The 24,342-nt window shown below is 35.6% G+C and overlaps 1 protein-coding gene across 6 annotated transcripts in view; it reads left to right on the forward strand.

Annotated features, from left to right (window-relative positions):
* Positions 1-16,219, forward strand: part of LOC115225108 (armadillo repeat-containing protein 2-like) — a 70,090-nt gene extending 53,871 nt beyond the window's left edge. For all 6 annotated transcript variants that reach the window (XM_036514863.1, XM_036514870.1, XM_036514853.1 and 3 more), the window contains 8 exons: positions 4,416-4,515; positions 5,769-5,909; positions 7,006-7,180; positions 8,127-8,246; positions 10,061-10,174; positions 12,398-12,530; positions 14,045-14,205; positions 15,898-16,219. In XM_036514863.1, coding sequence (XP_036370756.1) covers positions 4,416-4,515; positions 5,769-5,909; positions 7,006-7,180; positions 8,127-8,246; positions 10,061-10,174; positions 12,398-12,530; positions 14,045-14,205; positions 15,898-16,124 — 1,171 coding nt within the window. In that variant the 3' untranslated portion in view covers positions 16,125-16,219. The remainder of the gene's footprint in view (positions 1-4,415; positions 4,516-5,768; positions 5,910-7,005; positions 7,181-8,126; positions 8,247-10,060; positions 10,175-12,397; positions 12,531-14,044; positions 14,206-15,897) is intronic.
* The last annotated feature ends 8,123 nt before the right edge of the window (positions 16,220-24,342 follow it).

Consider the following 24,342-nt stretch of genomic DNA (forward strand, 5'->3'; position numbering starts at 1 on the left):
GACCTTATATTGGGGAGACAACTATAGCTAACTTTAACAGTGTTTCTGTTGAAGATCTTTTAGTATTTGTGTGAATGAGGGAAGCGGTTGTCTATTAGTTTTAAGAATTTCCTAGATATGTTACTAACTGCATTCATGCTATAAGGTGGCTTGACCCATAAGATTTTCCTCTATTTCTTCTTGTTCTATTTGTATTTGGTTCAATGTAGTCTTTGCTATTCTTGAAGTTGGATCTTTCTAATGCAGCATTATAATATGGGGCAGATTTTTCAAAAGTGTCTTTGTTGACGGATAAATTGGAGACCCACCTGCTAATGTTGTTAACTATTTGTTTAATTACTGCTGGTGGGTAGTTGGAACTTATGTTTATGTACGAGGCTTCCTCATTTTCTTTGTGGTAGGGTTTTAATTTTCCTGTATTAAGATTCATGTTCATGTTAATGTTTAGGAAGTTGACTTCTTTAAGATTTATATTAATTGTGGTTCTTAGGCCTAGTTGGCTAAATATTTTGCATAATTTTTTCCTTATTCTATCCATATCATGTCCATTTTTATTGTGTACTACTCCCAGGCCATTGTACCCGTACAAACCTATGTTAGCTTCTTTTACTTCTTTTTTAAGGACATCTAGGATAAAGGCCCATAAGGTTAGCTATCTCTGCACTATTATAGCTCCCCATTGCTACATCAAACAACTCGTCTCCATTCTTTTTTACCCAGTAGGAATTATCATGTCTATATCAGTATTTGTTATAGTGACGTATGTTTTACTAAATTCAAATGTCTACTGAAGCAAACTTTTGGAGATCGAGGGGTAGAAATCTATGATGGCGAATCGTATGAATTTGCATTTGAGCTTATCTATTTTCTTAAACCATTCAATAGTTGCACTACTGTATATCCATTGGGTAAGATTTGTGTGTACCCTGATATGTCGTATAATGTTATCTAATATAGATTTACTAATAATTCCTATTTCTCTTTTTATGGGATTTATTAGTTTACAGCTAGGATTTTGCATAAAATTGTTTTTATGGTCTTTCAGAGTTATAAAAGCATTTTGTAGGATAAGCTTTACTTTGACTTTTATTTTAAACTTTGCAGCTAGATTTTTTGCTTCTATATTAATGAAATTATATGTGGTGGGGTTTGTTTTCTTGTATGTTTTAGTTATGTTGTCGGTTAGTAATTTGTGGTGTGTTTGGTTGTTTACTTTGTAAATATTTTTTGTTTTATCTGCTTTAATAAACATGTTCATTGATGTTTTGAAAGGTTCGGTGTATGTCTCCAATGTGTGTTGAAACTTGTTTGAATTTTGGTTGAATTTTACATTTCTAACTAACTTTATAAGATCATCTTCAAATGTTTCTAGGTAATTATAAATGAGGGCAACATTACCAGGATAGCCCCTTCATAAACGTGAACTCATATAGCACACAAATGTCACACAAATAAGAAATAAGTTCCAATGACGTACAACCTCAATATGCAGGTACAAGAATACCATACTCAAAACAAAAACACACAAATAATGCAAAATAATTAAGAAATTTACAGAAAAGACAAATTCAAGGGAAACAAACTCAAAAAATGACTTCTAGAGTAACATCCATTGATACATTGCTTCATTTACACTAATTTAAAAGAAATCCCATGAACGAAATGAGGCTGCTTTCCAAAATGGAGCCAAACACCTTTCTCCAGGTGATTGACTTGAAAACTTTTTAAGATACTAGGATATTTTCCTACTCTTCTTGACATGAAACCAATGGTAGCCTTAATTGGCAAATAAGGAATATATATATATAGTATATATATATATATATAATATATATATATATATATGCAGTTAGTTGGTTACCCTGCCAGTGCTGGTGCCACATTAAAAGCATCCAGTCCACACTGTAACATGGTTGGCATTTGGAAGGGCATCCAGCTCTAAAAATCATGCCAAAGCTAACTTCGTTGGTGCTTGTGCAACATAAAAAGCACTGATTCCACTCTGAGGAGTTGTTGGTATTAGGAAGGGCATCCAGCCAAAACATAGAGTAGTCTAGGGTAGCTTTTCTACCTGGCCAGCTCCTGACATCTATCTATACATAGATGGAAGATGGACATTAAACAACAATGATGATGATATATATATGATGGACTCTCCTGTCAAAGACAACATAGAATGTTCTATGTTTGCTGAATGACCTACACAAATAATTTATTTATAGTGATCAATTGTTTGTATTGTACATACTCCCTCCATCAAATCAACATTACCTGTGCAGGTGCACAAGTGTGCCATCCATCAGATGTTGAAATGATTACAGAATAGCATGAAATGAATGGTATTGTCCAGGTGTTGAAACCATACTGATATCTGTTTGGCAGCTGATGATGGGAATTTGTTATGCATATTTGTAAATTTGTGGTTTGGGGAGATTACTGACATTGATATTGGTTGGTTTTTTTTATAGATAATCTTATTAAGCTCAGATAGCACTCTAATATCGGTGTCTAATTTGGGAGAGGTTCTGTAGCATATATATATATATTCACACACACACACACACACACACATACACACAGAGGTGAGCACATATGTGCAAAACAAGATGGGGAAAATAGTGCTCGAATACCAAAGGTAGAGTAATATAATCTTTATTAAAGTTGAAAAATTATCACAGGACTGTTACTCAGTTTCACGTTCCCATTTATCGGACAGTTATAAAATGGGTCTCCATCTACCATATTCACTCACAAAGCTGTAGTGGAAGGCAGTCGCCCAAGGTGCCAGACAATGAGACTGAACACAAATCCACATGGTTGCAAAGCAAGATTCTTAACTACATGGCCACACCAGTGCCTTGACATATTTCATTAGGGACAGTCATGTGTCTGTTGTGGTTGTTAACTGGACACAGGTATGGCTGAGTGTCAAGTTTGATTCCTTTTTGTACCATAACAACCACAAGAAGAGTGGTTGTTATGTGAACTTTTTAATCTTTTACTTGTTTCAGTCATTAGACTGCAGCCATGCTAGGGTACCACCTTGAAGAATTATTAGTCAAACAAATCAACCCCAGTACTTACATTTGTAAGTGTAGAATTTATTCTATTGTTTTCTTTTGCTGAACCACTAAGTTATGGGGATGTAAATATCCCATCACTGGTTAAGTGGAAGTGAGGCACAAATACAGACTCAAAGAAATTCACACTCATACACACATACACACACACATATATATATGACATGCTTTTTTCAGTTTCCATCTATCAAAATCTATTCACAAGGCTTTAGTTGGTCCAAGGCTATAGCAAAAGACACTGCCCAAGGTGCCACATAGTGGGACTGAGCCCAGAACCATGTGGTTTGGGAGCAAACCTCTTACCTCACAGACACACCTGCATCTATGAATAGATATTTTTAAGAAAAAATATATTTATTTATTTATTTATTTATTTATGTATGTATGTCAGGTCACTTTCGAGTGCTACTGGTAACATGTAACCCAGTACAACCTGTTGCATAGTCAGGCCGTCGGCGACTAAACCGGCAACTCCACCAAGCTTGCTTGGTGAGGAGGGTGTTTATTGGACACCCTGCGGTATGAAAAACAAAACCCGTCAAAGGGCAGAGGAACTCTTGAGAGTCAACGGCCATCCAATAAATGTGTAATTTTTTTCTTCTTAAGGCTTAAGGCTGTATCATGCGCGGAGACATAGAAATAATCGGACTGAATACCCAATCGCGCGGTTAAACCATTGGGAGTGAAGAACTCCTAGCCTTTGTTAGGGCATCCTTCTAGGAGAAGGTAACTCAGGTAACTGGGATAACTCCAACATAAAACCTGCGGCTCAGTGGTTACGAATGATGTTGACTAGTTCTTCTTTTCGGATTATGGCTGCTGTTGCTTAGTGAGTGGGATTGACTCAGTGCACAGCCATTCCTCACTTTAAAAAAAATCTTCTTGCACAGGCATTGCATGATAACGACATTGTTCATGATTGTTAACATGTTAACAATCAGTTAAGCTTCGTGCAATGGCCATACTTAATAACGAGGGGGCAGCCATCATGTATGTATGTATGTATGTATGTATTATTTGTGCCTGTAATTGTTCCTCCACTGTCGATTGACAACTGATGTTGGTGTGTTTAATGTTTAGTAGTTCAGCAAAAAGAGGCCGATAGAATAAATACTAGACTTACAAAGGATAAGGGTCAATTTGTTAGACTAAAGGTGGTGCTCCAGCATGGCTGCAGTCAGGTGACTAAAACAAGTAAAAGAAAGAAAGAATGTCTGAAAATATAGTGAATGAATGAAATCCATTTTTTTTAAATTCACGTATTGCATTGTTATCAACTTTTTTTTTTTTACTAATTAACCATATTTTTTTAATTCTCTTTTTCCTGTCTTCTAGTAAGATCAGTCTTCATACAGATTGTTGTACTGTGCTTGCTGCCCAGAGACAACATTATCCAGTTGCTTTGCGAGCTTTAAACAAACACATAACGAGACAGGTAAAATATATTTTTATCGTTCTAGATATTATATCTATGTTTGGGGCAATAAAATATGTCATTGTAACCATCATCATCATCATTTTATCTACCCACTCTCCTGAAAATACTGGCTTTGTACCAAACTTTGAAACCATTATTATCATTATTACCTCCACCTTCGCTAAGTTTTCAGTTGTGTTTATTTGTTTGTTTGTCCATGGACAAGATATCTCAAGAATGGCTGGATGGATTTGGATGAAACTTCCAGGAATGTTTGGCCTCCTGACTGGCACAAACTGATTAGATTTTGGGATCAATCTAGTACTGGACAAGAATTCTGGATTGTTTTTCCTGTTTTTTTACTTAATTTTTGTGAACAGTCAGGTTCATTTCTAGTATTCTCATTTGTGAGAGCAGTTGAGTTTTTCAGATATTCTAATTTTAAAAATCATCTCTGGCTAATCGTTGAGAGGACATTGGTGTTGCCTTGGTTGAGGTTTGCGCTCTCTGAGTGCTCTTGTTATTATTATTATTCAGATAGCAAGCTGGCAGAATTGTTAGCACACCAGACAAAATGCTTAGCAGCATTTCATTCATCTTTATGTTCTGAGTTCAAATTCCGCCAAGATCAACTTTGCCTTTCGTCCTTTCAAGGTTTGTGAAAAGACTTATCCTCTCCCACCAAATTTCAGTCCTTGTGCCTACAGTAGAAAGGATTATTATCATTATTATTATTATTCAGGTGGTGAGCTGGCAGAATCATAAGCATGCTGGGCAAAATGCTCAGCAGTATTTTGTCCATCTTTATGTTCTGAGTTCAAATTCTGCTACGATCGACTTTACCTTTTTCCTTTCAGGGTCAATAAAATAAGTACCAATTCAGCACTGGGGTCAATGTAATCAACTTACTTGAAATTGCTGGATTGATGCCAAAATTTGAAACCATTATTTTTATTATTACTATTATTGTTATTATTGAGTGAGAGAACAGTGCATGCCATCAAAGTGACACTGGGGTAAAATATACAAAGCCCAGTATACCCATCATGACTACCCATCTGATAAGGGTACACCAGGCACATGCATCACAACCATATATGCACAATATGGTGATCTCATATCAAGATTAACAGTGCATGACCTTGCAGGTCATGCGCTGTTAGAATTTTCCAGTTAGAATTTTCTTCAGGTCAAGTAGCCCATCCCGCTCAAAAGGTCCCTGAATAATGAATATATTGTTATTATTATTATTATTATTTCTATATTTCTAGGATGTTGTTGTGAGAATCTGCTTTGCTCTCGGCAACTTGACTGCAAAAGATGATACAGCTCGTGTTCAATTATTTGAAGAAAAAAACTCTTTGGCAACAATATTGAATGTTCTTCAATATCATTTGGATAAATTTTCTACAGTAAGATTTTAAATTATACAATTTTTTCAAGTTACCTTTAATGCATAGATTCACATAAAGATGACTTGTAAACAAATAAGTTTTAAACTAATAAAGGGAAGCTTTTAATATTTTGACATTATTAATTATTCCTCCAAATAAGAAAGGAAATTTATTCTTGGTTTCTTTGTTCACAACAATAATTATCAGTATTGTGGGTGTCTAGTTCATAGGAAGACAGTCTATAACTGTAAATTTTTTGTGTGTAAACAACAAATATATCAATTTATGGAGAGATTATGTTTGCATCTATAAACCTCAAATTGGTTTTACCAATCTCAAGCTGATTTTACTTTTTCATACCACAATTCCAACAAAATTTAGCAGAGAAGACAAGATGCCTTTTAATTTGAATAATTGCAAGTTCGTATTTTTCTCTGCATCAGTTGTTTCCCCTAAACTTTATCTGCTTTGCTTATTTGTCAGCAGTGCAAGTAAAAGAAATAAAAATTGACTCCACAGTGATACTGAAAATTGACCTGAAGCTTATTGTTAAACAGTCCCAACCAACTCCTATTGAGCAGGCTTTAAAAACGGAGCATCAAACAATATTTCATTAAATCAGATTTTCAGTTATGGTTATGCTATCCTATGATTTAGAACTTAAAATACATATTATATTTGATGGTATATATGATGCATTTTATTTTTTAAAAAATGTCTCAAAAACAAAACAATAAACCCAGGTCCTATGTATAAAATTGGTCTTCCTATAAGCTTTAATGCACTAAAAGCTTCGTTTGTTCAAAATGTGCTGCTGAAACTGGAGTGTGTCTTTTATGCCATCAAATATGTTAGCCTCCATCCTAAAAATGGAAGGCAACTTGTTGAGGAACATTTAGAAGCTATATTAAGTAGATAGCTGCAGAGAATATCTCCCTTGTGGGCTGATGTTTTAGTTTAATTTCTAATGATAGAATTAAATCTTTCACAAGAGACTGTATGAAAAAATGATATAGAAAACCTAGCATATTTCTTGTAAGACATTTTATGTGAATATCATCATTTCAATGACATGAAGTTAGAAATAATGTTTTTTTTGTTTTTTTTTCCCCAGTCAGATAAAACTAACCAGTCTCATAAAGCAAATACCCAAAATTTTCAAATGGAAGAAAGTGTTGATATACTTATCAAGACTGTTCGATTAATTGCAAATTTATCAATTGGTGAGACCATTGGCCCTATTATTGCTGCTGAACATGATTGTGTCGTACAACTTCTTCGTATCCTGGGTAAGTTAGCAGTCAGAAATAAAATATACTTTTATTTGATACTTTTTACAGTTAGAAGCAAGATGTTATCCTATCCTGACTGATGTTAATGTCTCACTATTAAGAAAATTTTTCCAATTGTCTAATGATTTATTATAATCAATACATTTTTTTATGAAGTCTGTTTTGATATGATTGAGTAGAAGTGGCACTGTTACTCCATACAGCAGCTACTTGATGGACACCCTTTTGTTTTATGAGAAACATTTTTTCATCTGATTTCTTATCCTCAACCTTTATTATCTTGAACAATCCTACCAGAGGAGAAATCCCTCAGTAGCATTGCTTTTGCAGCAGTCTTTAAAATGTTCTGTTGTTGTTACTAAGGGCACTGTGGTTCACTTGAAGCATTATGAAATAAGAAAACTATAAAGAAATAATACAAAGAGCTTCCTACAATATAAAGAGAGAATTAATAATTATTAATTCCTTACATATTTTTGGGTAAATCACTCATTTACAATGGAAAAGCAGTTAATAATTATATAATTAGTTCTCCACATTATTTCTTTTCCTGATTCTTTTTATTATTATTATTATTATTATAAGATGACAAGCTGGCAGAATTGTTAGGAATGGAAAAGCAGTTAATAAATTATATAATTAGTTCTCCACATTATTTCTTTTCCTGATTCTTTTTATTATTATTATTATTATTATTATAAGATGACAAGCTGGCAGAATTGTTAGCATGCTGGACGAAATGCTTAGTGGTATTTCGCCCATCGCTACGTTCTGAGTTCAAATTCCACCAAGGTCAACTTTACCTTTCATCCTTTCAGGGTCGATAAATTAAGTACCAGCTGAGTGCTGGGGTTGATGTAATCAACTATCCTCCACCCCCAAATTTCAGACCTTCTGCCAAAAGCAGAAAAGATTGTTTTAATTATTATTTTTTTTCCCACAGATTCATTCTCAATTGACAAAGAAGATCTACTTGTTACTACTGTTGCTACCATCAACAATCTTTCTTATTACCACAGCAAGACCAGTGGTATATTGGCCAAACAATTAGACATTGCTAAATGTAAGTAATTGATTATGTTACACTTTTCTCATTTTCATTTCCCAAACAACACAAGATACAAGAAATACATCTTAAATCTCAATAAAACTTTCTTGCTTTTTTCTTGCTAATATGAATGGATGATTACTAAGAATATGTATATGCACATATATATGACTCTATGGTTATATATGGTCCACTTGACTAGAGCCATGTGAGTGGATTTGGTAACTGGAAACTAAAAGAAGCCTGTCGTTTGTGTGTGTGAGAGAGAGAAAGTTTGTATTTCTCTTGTCTTGCAGGTTGTAAACAATGTTATTTGCTTGCAGTCCAGTATAAAAGCATGTTTGGCCTTCTTCACGTGTTATTCAGCCTTTGTAAACAGAAATCTTATTCATACTGTGCCATCTGATTCCAGTTCTCTGCTTAAACATGTCTGACCTTGTTTGTTGCTTAACACATTAGAAACTTATTAATCTCACTTGGGAACATATGGGAGCTGGCAACATATAGGAAGGATGTCTGGCCATAGAAAACTCTGCCCTAGTGTTCTCTCTTCTCACTCAAGAAAATATTGGAATGGTATTTGTTTAAACAATGATGATACTGTATATAATTACCTTTTTTTTTTTTATATATACAAACATAAGGGTACACATTAATTGGGAGAGAAAAGTTAAATATATTAATTCCTGTACTTGACTAATATTTATTTTGTGGAGTCCTCAAGGTTGAAAGCCAAAGTCAACCTCAGAGGGATTTGAACTCAGAATAAAAAGTTCTCTAATAGCTCAAGGCATTTTGTCTGATACTTTAATGATTCTACCAGTCTACCAATGTTATAATTATTGACATAGTTATTTGCATTAAGCCTTAAAGTTCCTTATTACAAATTTCTTAATTTACAGTTTTTCTTTTTAACTGTGGTGTAAAAATAAACAAGTATAAACTACAGAGATGCAGTAGCACTCTAAGATCTTCAAATCTATCCAAAACAATCTTACAAAGGAGTGTTTCAGGGATTCTGAAGCATTTGGTTCAACCCAGTAAAATATGATGCTTAGTTCAATCATAGAAAATAGAAAAGCAAAGTCGGCCTACAGAGCTGGAAACTAGGAGTATCTATCTATCTATCAAATTCACTCACAAGGCTTTTGTTGGCCTGAGGCTATGGTAGAAGACACTTGCCCAAGATGCCATGCAGTGGGACTGAACCTGGAACTATGTAGTTGGCAAGTAAACTTCTTAACCATTGGCTGTACATAATCTCATAATTTCCATTACATTGATTCCAAACTTTATCAATGAAATATCAGGGATTTTTTTTTATAAAGATCTCATTTAACCTCAGCACACTCACTCAAGGGACTCTTAAAGTAGAGAAATGCAAATCAAGGAACTCGCTGACAGTCTTTTTAGAGCATGATCTAATTAATCTTCTTTCTCACACATATACACCCTCTCTCTCTCCCTCTTTCGCCCTCAATTACACATACACCCACACAGAACAGAATTGAAATAGCTAGATGGATGTAGCATTAAATTATCAGCCTGTAGATCTTTAGTTCAGATTCACTGCAGGCATTTCATGGCTTATTTCAATAATATACTTAGTTTATCAGACAATACTACATGGCATCCCGTGAAGAAGATTAAGGTCTCATCTGCTTAAGGTTTCTTCCTATTTACTTAAACACTGGCCCCTTGAGCTGTCAGAAGCAATTTCATTGTTACGTTATGTGCACACACACACACACATGCATGCATACCTGACTTCTATCTGTACCTTACTACCTAACAGTTTTTGCTCTAGCATCTCTTTTTATATTTCACAGATTTGGTCAAATTATTACTGCCAAACCACATGGAAACTTTAATTGAAGTATCACGAGTGTTTGGAAACTTAACTCACCAAAAGATTGTAAGAGACTTTTTGGCAGAACAAAAAGGTAACCTGTTTAGAATTTTATGAGTAATTGTAATCCTTGACCATTTAGGAAGGGTCAAGGAATACAATTTCGTATATACAAAATCTAAAGTCAGACACTGCTGAAGCATGAAACAAACTACATGCATCAGTTGTTAGTTGCTGAGACATTGCATCCTTTAAAACCTCCATGCTTCCTGAAATTTGCCAACACTACACCTGATATCCACCCCATCCATACACATGCACACATGCAGTGGCAGACTGGGTCTAAAAATATTGGTTGCCAGGAGACTAAGGAGGCCCACACACAACTACAAAGCTATCATTTAATTATTTTTTTGTTAAAAGTATTCTTTTCAACTGTCTACAAACACAGCCAGGCTGAAATAATTGATGCATTCTTCCAGGAGTGAAGTAAAAATTCTCAAACTTGAGGAGATGGACCCCTTAGATACTAACATGGGCCCCCATATATAGATTCTAATGGTGCAGGGGCCCACTTGCCATCAGGTAAGCTGGCAACCTGGCTAGTCTGCCACTGCACACATGTATATCATGACTTTTACACTGTTCACTTTCCTGATTTTGGGACATAATTCTATGTACTACATGTGCACCTTTGATGAGTGCACCTGATCACTATACACGATAATTTCATTATTATTATTATATACATAACAGATTGTTTTTTCCAACATAGCTATTTGGTTTTGATTAATAAAAATAAATGTTAGTATGAAATGGGCCTGAATTTTAGGTTCCAGCATAAGTAATGTTTATTTGCTAACTTGAAGGTCCTCTGTCAGTTATGACAGCAAAAGTCTCAGTTGATCCAATCAGTGGAACAGCTTGCTCATGAAAATAGCATGCAAGTGCCTGAGCACTCCACAGATATCTGTACCATTAACATAGTCCTCAGGGAGATTCAGCATGACACAATGTAACAAGGATGACTCTTAGAAATACAGGTACAACTTAATGTTTGCCAGCTGAGTGGATTGGAACAATGTGAAATAAAGCATCTTGCTCATGAACACCAGGAATTGAACTCATAACCTTATGACTATGAGCCAAATAGCCTAATCAATAAGCCATGCGTCTGCACCAGCACGTTTTTAGTACCTCTTTGTATTAGTATATTATACTATGAGCATTAATCTTCTTAATTTCATCTCAAATATAACACTACAAATCCATATGATGGCCAAATTTATTTTCATCATTGGGAGGCAAAATGGCTGAGTTCCTTTCAAGTGTTGGGCCTTACGAAGGCAACAACCAAGACGTTTGCCATTATGTAGTGCTGGAGAAGACCCATCAAGCTGAGCAAAATCGCAGTCGTGGCAGATACCAGTGTCATGCAAATTGGCACCTATGCTGGTGGCACGTAAACGCACTCCGGTGTCACACAAATGGCACACCGTGCCAGTGGCACATAAATGCACCCATTACACCCTCAGAGTGGTTGACATTAGGAAAGGCATCCAGCTGTAGAAAACTGTGCCAAACAGACTGGAGTCTGGTTCAGCCTTCCAGCGTGCCAGCTCAGTCAAACCATCCAACAGATGCCAGCATAGACAACAGACATTAAATATTGATGGTTTTTGTTTGCTTTTTATTTATTTACAGCTGTGCTTTTGAATCAGATTCAGCATTTAACAAGTCATTGTTATAAACTGGATAACATCCTCATTTCTTTCTAGTGTAGGACTCTCTTTTAACAGAAGACACTGTCCAAAATATTAGTTTCTCCACCTTATCTGTCAGTGCATCAACATGCACCACTCACGTTTAATTTCTGAAGTGATTATTACCATTGCAGATAATCACTAGTCTACCAACATTAATGTCTGTTCTTATTTTTAATTGATGTGCCATCAACATCCTGGGCAAGACATTAAATTGCATCAGTGGTAAGGCTCCAGCTTCAGTGTTCAGGAGTTCATCTGTCTGTTTGCCTACCTGTCTGTCTTGATAATAGTGAACTGACAGAAACATCAAGTTTCACATTTAAAGGTTTATTTAACCAGTTAATTCATTGAATAATCCTTAAAAGCAGAACTTACAGTCCAGACCAACTCAAAATTTGCAATAAATTTTACTGTATAGTCAGCCCATTCCCTTTCAGTAAATATGTTTTGTTGTTTTCCATAATTTGGTTAACAATACTAAATAGCACACACACACACATACACGTGTATGTATGTAAATGAAAGAATATATATATATTTGTATATTGTAGTGCAAGAGACCTTCATAGAATTATTAGATTCTGACAATCGAGAAGTTGTTTATATTTCTTGTGGAGTCCTCGTGAATTTCATGGCTGATAAAGAAAAGCGACCTGTACTGATGCAAGGAGGAGGCATTGAAAAGTAAGTTGCTTCATTCCAATTTTTGTTTAATGCCAAAAGAGCTGTTCTTTAACCCTTTAGCATTCAGATTCGTTTATCAAATGTAATACTTTTTCTTATTCATACTGTTTTTAATTAACCATGCATTATCTTGTTGCTTTGAGATTTTGACGATGTGATGGTATATTTTTAGAATGACATTGTAGTAATAGTGTGATAGGCTGGACGTGGCCAGTTTCAACATAAAACAGGAAGAATATTTGGGCCACATATGGCCAGTTTAAATGTTAGAGGGTTAAAGCCTTTGTAGTTTTGTCACCAACCTAATAGGTTCTGCAAAGACCATAAACACTATTCCTTCTTGCAAAACCAGCAAATGAAGTAACATGGCAATAATGTAATAAAATGATTATTCACATTTAATACATTAATAAAAACAAGAATGGATGTATGTATGGCCTTGTAGTTAAGAAGTTTGCTTTGTAACCATGGCATTGTGATTTCAACCCAAGACTTGTGGATGAAACTACATAGATGGAAACTGTATGGAAGCCTATTGAATGGACTGTAGCTGTAATTTAATGATCCAGCCTTGTCAAGTGGAATCTGTCTGCAGATTATGTTAAGAGTACAGGTATCTGTGGAATACCCAGCCACTTACACTGTCATTTAACGAGTGTTGAATAAACATATGAAATACTCAATAAGAGGGTTCATACAGTTATTATAACAATCATCATTTAATGTCTGTTTTCCATGCTGGCATGGGTTGGACAATTTGATAGGAACTGGCAATCTGGAGAGCTGCACCAGGCTCCAGTCATCTGTTTTGGCATGTTTTCTATGGCTGCATGCCCTTCTAGTGCCAACCACTTTACAGGGTGTACTAGGTGCTTTGCACAAAGTGCCAGCATGGGTGCTTTTTACATAGCACCAACACAGGTGCTAATAAAAACTATATTTGTTTTTAAGGGGTAGTGCCCATGGTCTTTGTCAGTTATCCCAAATCAGAGAGATGGGTGCCATTAATGTTCCTCATAAACGTTTGTAAGTCAACCTGTGAGCAAGGAAAGAATTCCAGGGTGATGACAGTTTGAGAAAAAAGGGCTGGGCTTAGGAATTAGTGCAGGGCCTGGTGAGAATTGGACATAACAAGGGCGATGAGAAGAGGAGAGGCAAGTGGAAAGAGAATACTCCAATTGAAGTTAGCATGACTCCATCCTGCCCCTAAAAGCATAAAGCATTATAATAGTAATGCAAGAGGCAGAAAGCAGAGACAAGATGCCTGTGTTCTAGGAGCTGGAGCAGTTGGGGGCTCATTTCTGAGTGTGATCCAATATATCTACGTGTGCAATAGCAGCACTGTGCTAATATTTTCCATAGCAGTCATGTTGAGATGGCAATCATTGATACTGTACAAAGTTCGGGTGAGAGCCACATTAGAATATTGCTCTCACATCTGGGATAAACACTATCTCATCAATGGTATAGAGAAACTAAATGAAAGTTCTACAATGTTTCCTCTTCTTCTTTAGATTAATAGAAGTTCTGAGAGATTTTGGTCCTAATGACTGGCAGCTGGCTGGAATTGTGTGTCAAGTTTTACTGAACTACAGCCACAATATTGGCCCAGAACACCTCTATTTTGGTTACCAAACAACAGAGCAACTTGTTGAGCTTCTCACGGAATTTTTAGGTAAGAAATAACATTTGACTTTCTGTATTTTGTTTTGTGACTTAGTCATTCAGCTATTGACATCATCATCATCACTACTATTGTCATTACTACCATCATAATCACTGCTATCATCATCACTATCACTATATCAATATCATCATTGCCACCACCACCACCACCATCATTACTATCATTACCATTTCTTCAATAACCACCATCATTATCATCCTAGCAACGTCATTGTCTTCATTTGTGTTTTTAATTCTTTAATACTAAAGGTAAACAATCTCTGAATGGAATTTCTGGATTGTTACTGAGTTTCACAATCATGACTTTGTATATTGAAAGATGCATTTTCCAGATGCCAACATGTAGTGTTCCCAGATGTTCTAATATCCATTCCCATCAGCTTAGGTGATGTGGTGGAAAGTATTCTTCCCAGTAACCTCAAGAAACACCAGGAATGAATTTGAAATAATGACCTGTTAGCAGATAGTCCAGTAGATCATATACTTTGCCACTGGTCAGCACAGCTGCAGCTGTTATACCAGTTTATCAGTGTTTGCCTTCATCTGTACTGGAACTCTGTTGCCTCATTCTAGGATTGTTATTCATTCTTCGAAGCAATGATGGAGACTACGCTGAGGTATGGTCCCAGATCAAGGACAGTAACAAAAGCTCTAAAAAAATTGGTTCAATAGCACTGACATAAGATTGCAATGAACACCATTGAAAATGTCTTGGAAGAAATATAAAATTAATGCCAAACTTTATGGCAGTCTATCTTTTATAACAACCACATTGTGCAAACAAAGATGTTGGTATTTGAAATAATCAGAGAAGTAAAGATGAGGTAGTGCATCAGTTGTTGCTATGGAAACCTACTCATAGCAAAAGATTGAGGGAAGACTTATCTTTATTTATATCAATCACTACACTCTCAGGGTGGTTGGCATTAGGAAAGGCATCCAGCTGTAGAAACACTGCCAGATCAGACTGGAGCCTGGTGCAGCCTCCTGGCTTCCAACCCATACTAGCATGATGATGATGATAATGATTGGGACAAGATACTGGGGTAAAAATTGGAAAATGTGTTTGCTGCTATATTTGCTGCTATATTTGTTAGGAGTATCCAGGTTTTCATAGAAAGAATAAACTGGGGTTAATTCATAGACTAACATCTTCTCTCTTACAAATGTGTAACTTTGTATTAATATAAGAAATCAATATTGCATTGATTGTTTGTGAGTTGGCAGAAATAATGGAGCAAAAATATCTGACAGTATTTGTGTTCTGGGTTCCAATCCCACCCACCAGGATAATTTTTGTTTAGCATACCCTTAGTCAATAAAATAATAATCAGTAATTTTCACTAGTGCCTACTTAACAATCTCACCAGTGTTGATAGCACACAAGTATTCAGTACAGACTGCATGGCATTAGGAAGGGCAGCCAGCCTTAGAGACCATGACACTGGAGCTCAATGCAGCCTTGTGGCTCACCAGATCTTGTTAAACTATCCAATCATACCAACATGAACAAAAAAATGGATGTTAAATGATGACAATGATGATGATGATGCTACTCCTCAACTGCAAAGAGATGATCTTATTACTTAGCTAAAAGAAATATTGTTTTATTGTATAATTCCTTCCAGGTCAACCTTTTACCCATTTTGTAAGTGAACCCTTTGATGTTTGAATTTTCCAGATGAAGCTAATGTTCACGGCTACATTACAGCCAAACCTGAACACACAGAACAAAGCTCAGAGACAACAGATGAAGTTCAGAATCTTATTATGGAAAAATGGGAAAACGAATTTTGTCCAGTTGCTGAAACTTTATTGCAGAGACTTAAATACCACCAATCTGTCTTAGAACCTCTTGAAGTAACAAAGGATCACTTTCCCAGTTCTTTTAAAAGCACTAGATCATAGATCCACTTACATTAACTTTCATATTTAATCATGATGATACTGAAGAAAAAAAAAAAATAATAATAATAATAAAACCATTCAGTGAACAAATTCAACTCTAAATTCTTGTTATCTCACTGTTAAAACAGAATAATCTTCATCTCTATCCACAAAATATTTGCTGTCTGTTCATAGCATGATAATCTCCTTTTGACGATTTCTTATAATTAACATCTAAAATGGCTTCTTTGCTTGACAAACATATTTCCTGTCATCTGATTATATGTCCATCTTTGATTTTTCTCTAGGTTCTAAAAATACCTTTTGTTCTCTTTCATACTTAGATCAAATACCTAAAAACGTATTATTACCAACATCCAGAGAAAGAAAGTTCATAATGGTTCTTTATAGACAAGCACAATACCAGGAAGCTCATTAGAATAATGTTGTCAATGAAATTGAGAATTTGAAAATTACTCAAGAATCAATATGAACTTTCACTCTCTGGATTCTTTTGATTTTTCTGGTATAATTACCGACATTACATTAATATTCTATTAAGTGCTCAGATTTGTATTATTGTTGTTGGCTAGCCTGATCAGTTCCATTTCAACATTGGTGGGAGGTAACTGAATGTAGGAGATATTATGATAGAATGGCTTTTGTTGCTAGTAGTTAGATTAGAATAAAGAGCAGAGATAATAGAGCATGAGAATGAATGCTTTTCTTAGCTCTGACTTCAAATCTGATAGAGTTTGTCTTTGCTTTCCATTAATAAAATATGTACAAGTAATATACTGGGTTAGTTCAGATAAGTACTCTAGTGTTCAATAGTTGATTTTGTATCTTTGTAAAGAGTTCAATTTTTTTTTTTGTTGTAAAAAAGTTTTGTTCACTCATTAATCTGAGAAAAAGGAATGGGCAGTTCTCATAGCCTTTACTATTATTGTCATTATTTTACATTTAGAAAAACTTATTTTGATTGAAAAGGCTTTGAGAAGACCAAATATATGCTTAACCCGTCTTTGAACCACAAGAGTTATGCTGCAGAGCCATATTGTGTCAGGGGAGATTTGTGAAAGACATACATCAAAACTAACTGAAGACTAGAAAAATGTGGATAACCAGGTGAGTTGTTTTCTTACAGGTTTGTTTGTCATTCATTGGAAGGAAGCTATCGGCAGGAAAGAAGTTTAAAGAAGCAGTTCAGTAGGTGGCGAATTTGGCATATTGTTTAGTAAGGGGCCATGGAAACAAAATTTTGTGATATTCTAAAAGTAGGAGAGGGAAATACATTGAGATGATTTTAAAGGAATGAAAAACTGTTGTTGTATGAGTGGAATAGATAGAGAGAGGATACAGTTCAATAGTAAATTGGTGAGTGACATCTTGCCTCACAAGTGTTTTACTTAGATACTGTCTGAAATGGAAATGTATGTGCATGCATGGAGAAAGCTTGCATTGAAACAGTTCTTTTCATTAGAAGTGAATCATGGACAACAGAAACAGTAACAGAAGAGATAAAGGCACTCTCTCTCTCTTCACAATCTACCACAAAGAATTAATAATGAATGGCTAATTGCAAAGGGCATGGGATTTTTTTAGTATTTTACATTCTTAGAGATTAATTTTGATTAGAAATGCTTTGAGAAAGATATACCATTGGCTCCTCTTTTGAACCTAAAAAATGAAGCCTTCTGTTACCATATATCTGTTGAAATAGAATATAATAACTCCATGATTCTACAGCCACTCAGTTTTTTTGTTCTATTGTATATAAATGCTGATTTGTATAAAGAATGAGAGTATAGTCAGTTGTATCACTGGTATTTTCTTTTTACTGATTCTGGTGGGATTTGAACTCAGGAAGTAAATAGGCATATTTCAATGGCATAAAATATTTTGTCCAGCACTCAAATCATTCTGCTATCTATTTCATATATATATATATATGAACAAGTCTGTCACATTCTTGAGTTGGAGGGCTGTTAGCCACAATACAATATGACAACCACATTTTAATCTGGCTAACTGCCAGTCTCCTATAAAACAAAATAAATTGAAGGTTCTGGATGGAGTGCTTATTTTAACCTAAATAATAATAATAATAATATACACTCTGCCTTTTCTATTGAGTACCCTTTTTTGTGTTTGTCATCACTGACATAACATACCACATATACCCAAGCACAAATATAAAACTTTTTGTATTATCTTGATTACTTGTTTCTCTCTCTCTCTCTCTCTCAAACACACAGCTATATATACACACATATGCCCAAACTGAATGTTACCTGATATAGAAGATATAATTATGAAAATAAGAAAAAAATCTAATATCTGATTTCATTTGAATGGAAGCATTATTCTCTGTAAGTAATAAAACTGTCATAAATTTATGATACAAGTACACTAGAGTTTCAATTAACAATCAACTATCTTACATCATTAGGATCTAGTATTTGCTCAACAATTTACCATTAAAACTGACCTGACCTAACTACAATATACTATGCTATTTTCCAAAATAGCACTCCCTGATAACACGTTAGTGTCAAAAAAAAAAAACAAAAGACACAACACAACCTTTATTTCAAATTTTATAATACTGAGGAATTAACTTAAGTAACTTTTGTTAATAAGACAGTGTTTGGAAGATGAGTGAGCTGGAAGAAATGTTAGCACGCCGGGCGAAATGCTCAGTGGTATTTCGTCTGCCGCTACATTCCGAGTTCAAAATGTGACCGTGTGTGTACCGTTGGTGATTATTTTTTCCTCAGTCTTCCCTTCTTTGGATCTTTCCTTTTCCTATGTTTCTGATGAAGAGCTCTGCTCGAAACGTTAAACCTTCCTTCTTTCCTGAGCGTCCAATAATATTGTACTTGTTCCACGTCCTCACGTTGTTGTGATTTCTCTTTGTGTTTTCATGTTTGGATTAACTATATATATATATATATGTATATATATATACACACACACACACATATATTAACCTCATTTCTAACCACCTGTTACTCTTTTCTCACATTCTTATGAAATAACTTACTCTTTACTTCTCTATTAATCTACTATCAGTGGTACTCGACCATTTTTGCCTATGGACCCTTTAATTCTTATTTCACATAGGTGGATCCTCATAGTCATTCATGGTTTTAAAAAGTCCTATTATATTTTTATTATTAAATATTATTAGAAATTGTATTAAAAAAAATTAAAATATTTTGAGTATTGTAGAAATATCAGTTTATTGCACACCCCTCATTCATTGGACAATAAACTTTGCTTGCAAAGACGTATTGAGGCAAGTGAAATCAAAATCACTGACATGGCTGATGACAGTACTGCCTGATTGGCACTCATGCCAGTGGAACATTAAAAGCACATCTGAACATGAGATGTAACCAGCCCACTTATGAGTACCCCTCATTCATTGGACAATAAACTTTGCTTGCGAAGATCTATTGAGGCAAGTGAAATCAAATTAAAATCACTGACATGGCTGATGACATGCCTGATTAGCACTTGTGCCAGTGGAACATTAAAAGCGCATCTGAGAGTGATCATTGCCAGGGTCAGAGATAGGTCCGAAGCTGGTGGCATGTAAAAAGCACCATTCAAGCATGATTGTTGCCAACATCGCCGTACCAGCACAAATGCTGGTAACATGAAAACCAACATTCGAGCATGGTCATTGCTAGTGCCACTGGACTGCCTCCCATCAGGTAGCATGTAAAAAACACCTTATGAGCGTGGTCGTTGCCAGAACCGCCTGACTGGCCCTTGTGCCGGTGACGTGTAAAAGCACCCACTACACTCTTGGAGTAATTGGTATTAGGAAGGGCATCCAGCTGTAGAAACTTTGCCAGATCAGATTGAGCTTGGTGCAGCCTTCTGGCTCACCAGTCCTCAATCAAACTGTCCAACCCATGCCAGCATGGAAAGCAGACGTTAAACAACGATGATGATGATGAAATTTGAATAACAAAGTTTTATATGGACCCCGGTTGAGATTCACTGGTCTATATTCTCCCTTATGTTTATGCCCTTGTAACTTGAGAGTACACCTGGTACCCATCCCCACCATCTTTATCTTCCTTCCAGCTACTCTCACCCTCCTTCATGTAATGTAGGGTAGCCATGTATCTCTAGCAAGATACCTTAACTTTCAACACCTGACATAAAACCTCCTCCTCTCTGAAATACATTCTCACTTGATGAAGGTAGCTTTAGTGCCACTAGGTTACTGGACAACTTTGATAGTGCCACTGTCATGAAAAGGCACCCAATAGACTCTGTAAAGTGGTTGGCATTAGAAAGAGCATCCAGCCATAGATACCATGCCAAAACAAACAGGAGTCCAATGCAGTCCTGCAGCTCATTGGACTCTGTCAAAATGTTCAGCCCATGCTAACATGGAAAATGGACATTAAATGATGATGATGATAATTCTATACAACATAATACTGTATTAAAACTAAAATGAAAGCAATATGTTTCCTGCTGTCACTCACTCTCCTCCTGCTTCAACACTATCTTTTTTGTGTAACAGTGAACAATTACAAGCTAATTATTATAACATTGTCATTTAACATCCATGTTTCATGTTAATATATGTTGGCTGGTTTAACAGGATCCCATGGGTCCAAGGACTGTATTGTGCTCCAGTGTCTGTTTTGGCATGATTTTTATAGCTTGACACCCTTCCTAATGCCAACCTTTTGACAGCATGTACTGGGTGAATTTTTCATGCCATCAAAACTAGTAAGGTCACTATGCAACTTACAAAACTATGAAATCCATAGGGAAGGGTATTTTATGCTAGGAGATGAGGGTTATGATATGAGTGGGGTGAGATAGAGCAGATTCTTGTTGTAGAAGAGCTACATCGCTACTCATTGAGGTGAGAGTGACACTGAATCAGTAGAAGCTGCAAATGAATAAGCATTCTGAGTTCAAATTTCACAAGGACCAGTGTTACACATTCATATCTATGTGTATACGTGTGTAGAATACATCCCCACTTTAAAACGCAGTTTGTACTGTTCACTAATAAATAGTGCCAAAAGTGGGGATGTATTCTACACACGTATACACATAGATATGAATGTGTAACAACCAGCATTGCCATTTGTTTTCCCAGTGCCAGAATACAATGGAATTCATTTGATTAGTTTCTTACTCTCCTTCCATTTTTATCCTTTGTTAAAAGAAATCAATTATAAATAATTATGTGATTAATTAATTTCATGTATGTATGTTTATAGATGAAATATTTTAAAACATTTGTAGAAAGTAATAATTCAATTATATATAACTGGATTTATATATGTATGTATCTATAAATATATATAATTTATCATTTCTGTAAGTAGCTCAATAGATATATTTAATATTATAAAGTAGCTTAGCAAAAGTTCAGAATTTATATTTCATATTTGTTATTTTATTTCCCTCTTCCGCTATTGGCAAGAATGACATTGTCTTTATTTTTCACAAACATATTTACAGTTGGACACACCTTTTTCATTGTTATCCACCCATCAATGTAATTGAGGTGGAATATGTATTTTTATCAATCAGTCATAGTGCAGCATCTAATGTTATATATCTTGGTACACAGAATAGCCATTGCAAATGACTATGATATCAGTAATTCAACACTAAGTCCAGCCATTCTGTTAAATCTTACAACCTTTACCAAAGACATATTACATATATACATATCATTTCTTTATTATTATTGTTGTTAACTGTATTAATCCTTCCATTTATTTTCAATTTAAGCCATCTGTGATTGTGGAGAAATTCCGTCCTAATTATTATTTTTTCTTATGTCATATTTAGGGTTCCATTTTTATATAATATATACAAATTCTTTGTAAAACATTAATTCAAAGTGTAATAAATGTTAAAATGCTTATAGATATAAATTATATGTTGAAGAAATGTATTATGAAAACACCCCATCTATTGATGAAATGCATGAAAATTAAATGTTTACATCTCATAGAATCTGTGGGTTGGCATTGTTTGTTTATTCTTTTCTTTTAGTACTGCTCCTTCTGATGTCATCTTTCTCTCTCCTTTCAGCCCTTTCTTGTCATCTGAACAAATGTTCACATTTTAGGGTATTGATTAATCTCAGCATTTACATCAACTTCTAGTTTCACTGATGGCATCAGTTTCCTCCACCCAACTGTTCTTTTCTCTGATCTATATATATCTTAGCTGAGTATAATTTAACTTTTATCAAATATTTTGGTTTCTCTTTACATAGTCCTGAGTGCCTTTACAAGGCGCCACCACTCCTGTTATGGTACCACAACAGAAAGCCAACAAATCACATGCTATCAAAATTAGCTGCCAAATGAGCAAAGAATGAGTAGGGATCAAGGGTCCCTTTATTCAACCTCTCAAGTGTTGGTACCATGAGAAAATGCAGTTAGTATACACTTTAAATTGATTGACAATAGGTAGAGCATCCAATCATAGAAAACAATCCAGGTGACAAGTATGTGAATCATGTCACTTGCTGCTCCCAACAGAAAATGACTGACCATGACGACCTGTTCAACTCATTGCAGCAAGGAAAGTGGCCATAAATTGATACAGTGTTCCCTCGCTACTTCGCGGTTCAACTATCACGGATTCACGACATCGCAGATTTTTAAAATATATATATATGAACACCTGATGCAGCCTGTCTTGGAACCAATCTACTACGATAAACGAGGGATCACTGTAATTCTTTCTGGTAGTCAGGTTCAAGCTAAAAAGGGTATAAGAGTGGCAAGTAGCTTGCTTACCAACCACATGGCTCTGAGTTCAGTCCCACTGCATAGCACCTTGGGCAAGTGTCTTCTAATAGAGCCTCAGGCCAACCAAACCTTGTGAATGGATTTGGCAGATGGAAACTGAAAAGAATCCCGTCGTATATATACATATATATTTATGTTTGTGCCCCCACCATCACTTGACAATTGGTGCTGTTGTTGTTAAGCAACAAGATCCTCCAGCATGGCTGCAGTCAAATAAAAAAAACATACACACACTCACATACATATATATATATATGTATGTATGTATCATTTAATGTCCGTTGTCCATGCTGGCATGGAGTGAACAGTTTGACCAGTGCTGATAAGCTGCACCAGACTCCAGTCTGATTTGCATGGTTTTATATGTTTGGATGCCCTTCCTAATGTCAACCACTCCAAGAGTGTAATGGGTGGTTTTATGTAACATTTGCATGACATCAGTATCTGCCATGACTGCTCAACTTAGTCTTCTTCTCAAGCACGACATAATGCCAAAGGTCTTGGTCATTGCCTCCGTGAGGCTCAAAAGGAAACAGATTAGTGCACATTACTCTTTAAAGGAGCATAGGGCTGACTTCCTGGTTCCTCTGGCATACATATATTCCTCCTGGGACAGGACCGATCCATCACAGGGTTACTCATTTTTACCAGCTGAATGGACTGGAGCAATGTGAAATGGAGTGTTTTGCTCAAGAACACAATGCATCACCCAATCCAGGAATCGAAACCACAACCTTACGATCACAACTCCAGCACCCTAATCATATAACCAGTCTCCAGGACAAGAGAAAATAGAACTTTACAAGTGAGGGTTGGCAACAGGAAAAGCATCTGGTTGTAGAAAAAAGTTAAACTCAAAAATTTTCATGAGCCATGCAAGCATGGAAAAATGGACATTGAAAAGATGGAACAAGAATTTTAATATAGGTGCAGGAGTGGCTGTGTGGTAAGTAGTTTGCTTACCAAACACATGGTTCTGCGTTCAGTCCCACTGCATAGCACCTTGGGCAAATGTCTTCTATAACCTCGGGCCGACTAAAGCCTTGAGTGGATTTGGTAGACAGAAACTGAAAGAAGAGCCCATCATATATATATATATATATATATATGTGTGTGTATGTTTTTGTGTGTTTGTCCCCCCAACATCGCTCAACAACTGATACTGGTATGTTTACATCTCTGTAACTTTGCAGTTCGGCAAAAGATGAACAGAATAAGTACTAGGCTTACAAAGAGTAAGTCCTGGGGTTGATTTGCTCGACTAAAGGCGGTGCTCCAGTCAAATGACTGAAACAAGTAAAAGAATAAAGGAACATCCTTGAACTCTCCATGAACTGAGTTTCAAACCCAGACTCAGTTACCCAACGACAGCTATTATGCTTATTCTGTTAATATACTCTGGAAGGGCATGAACATCATAA

This window comes from Octopus sinensis, linkage group LG2 (assembly GCF_006345805.1).
Source record: "Octopus sinensis linkage group LG2, ASM634580v1, whole genome shotgun sequence".
Taxonomy (NCBI): domain Eukaryota; kingdom Metazoa; phylum Mollusca; class Cephalopoda; order Octopoda; family Octopodidae; genus Octopus; species Octopus sinensis.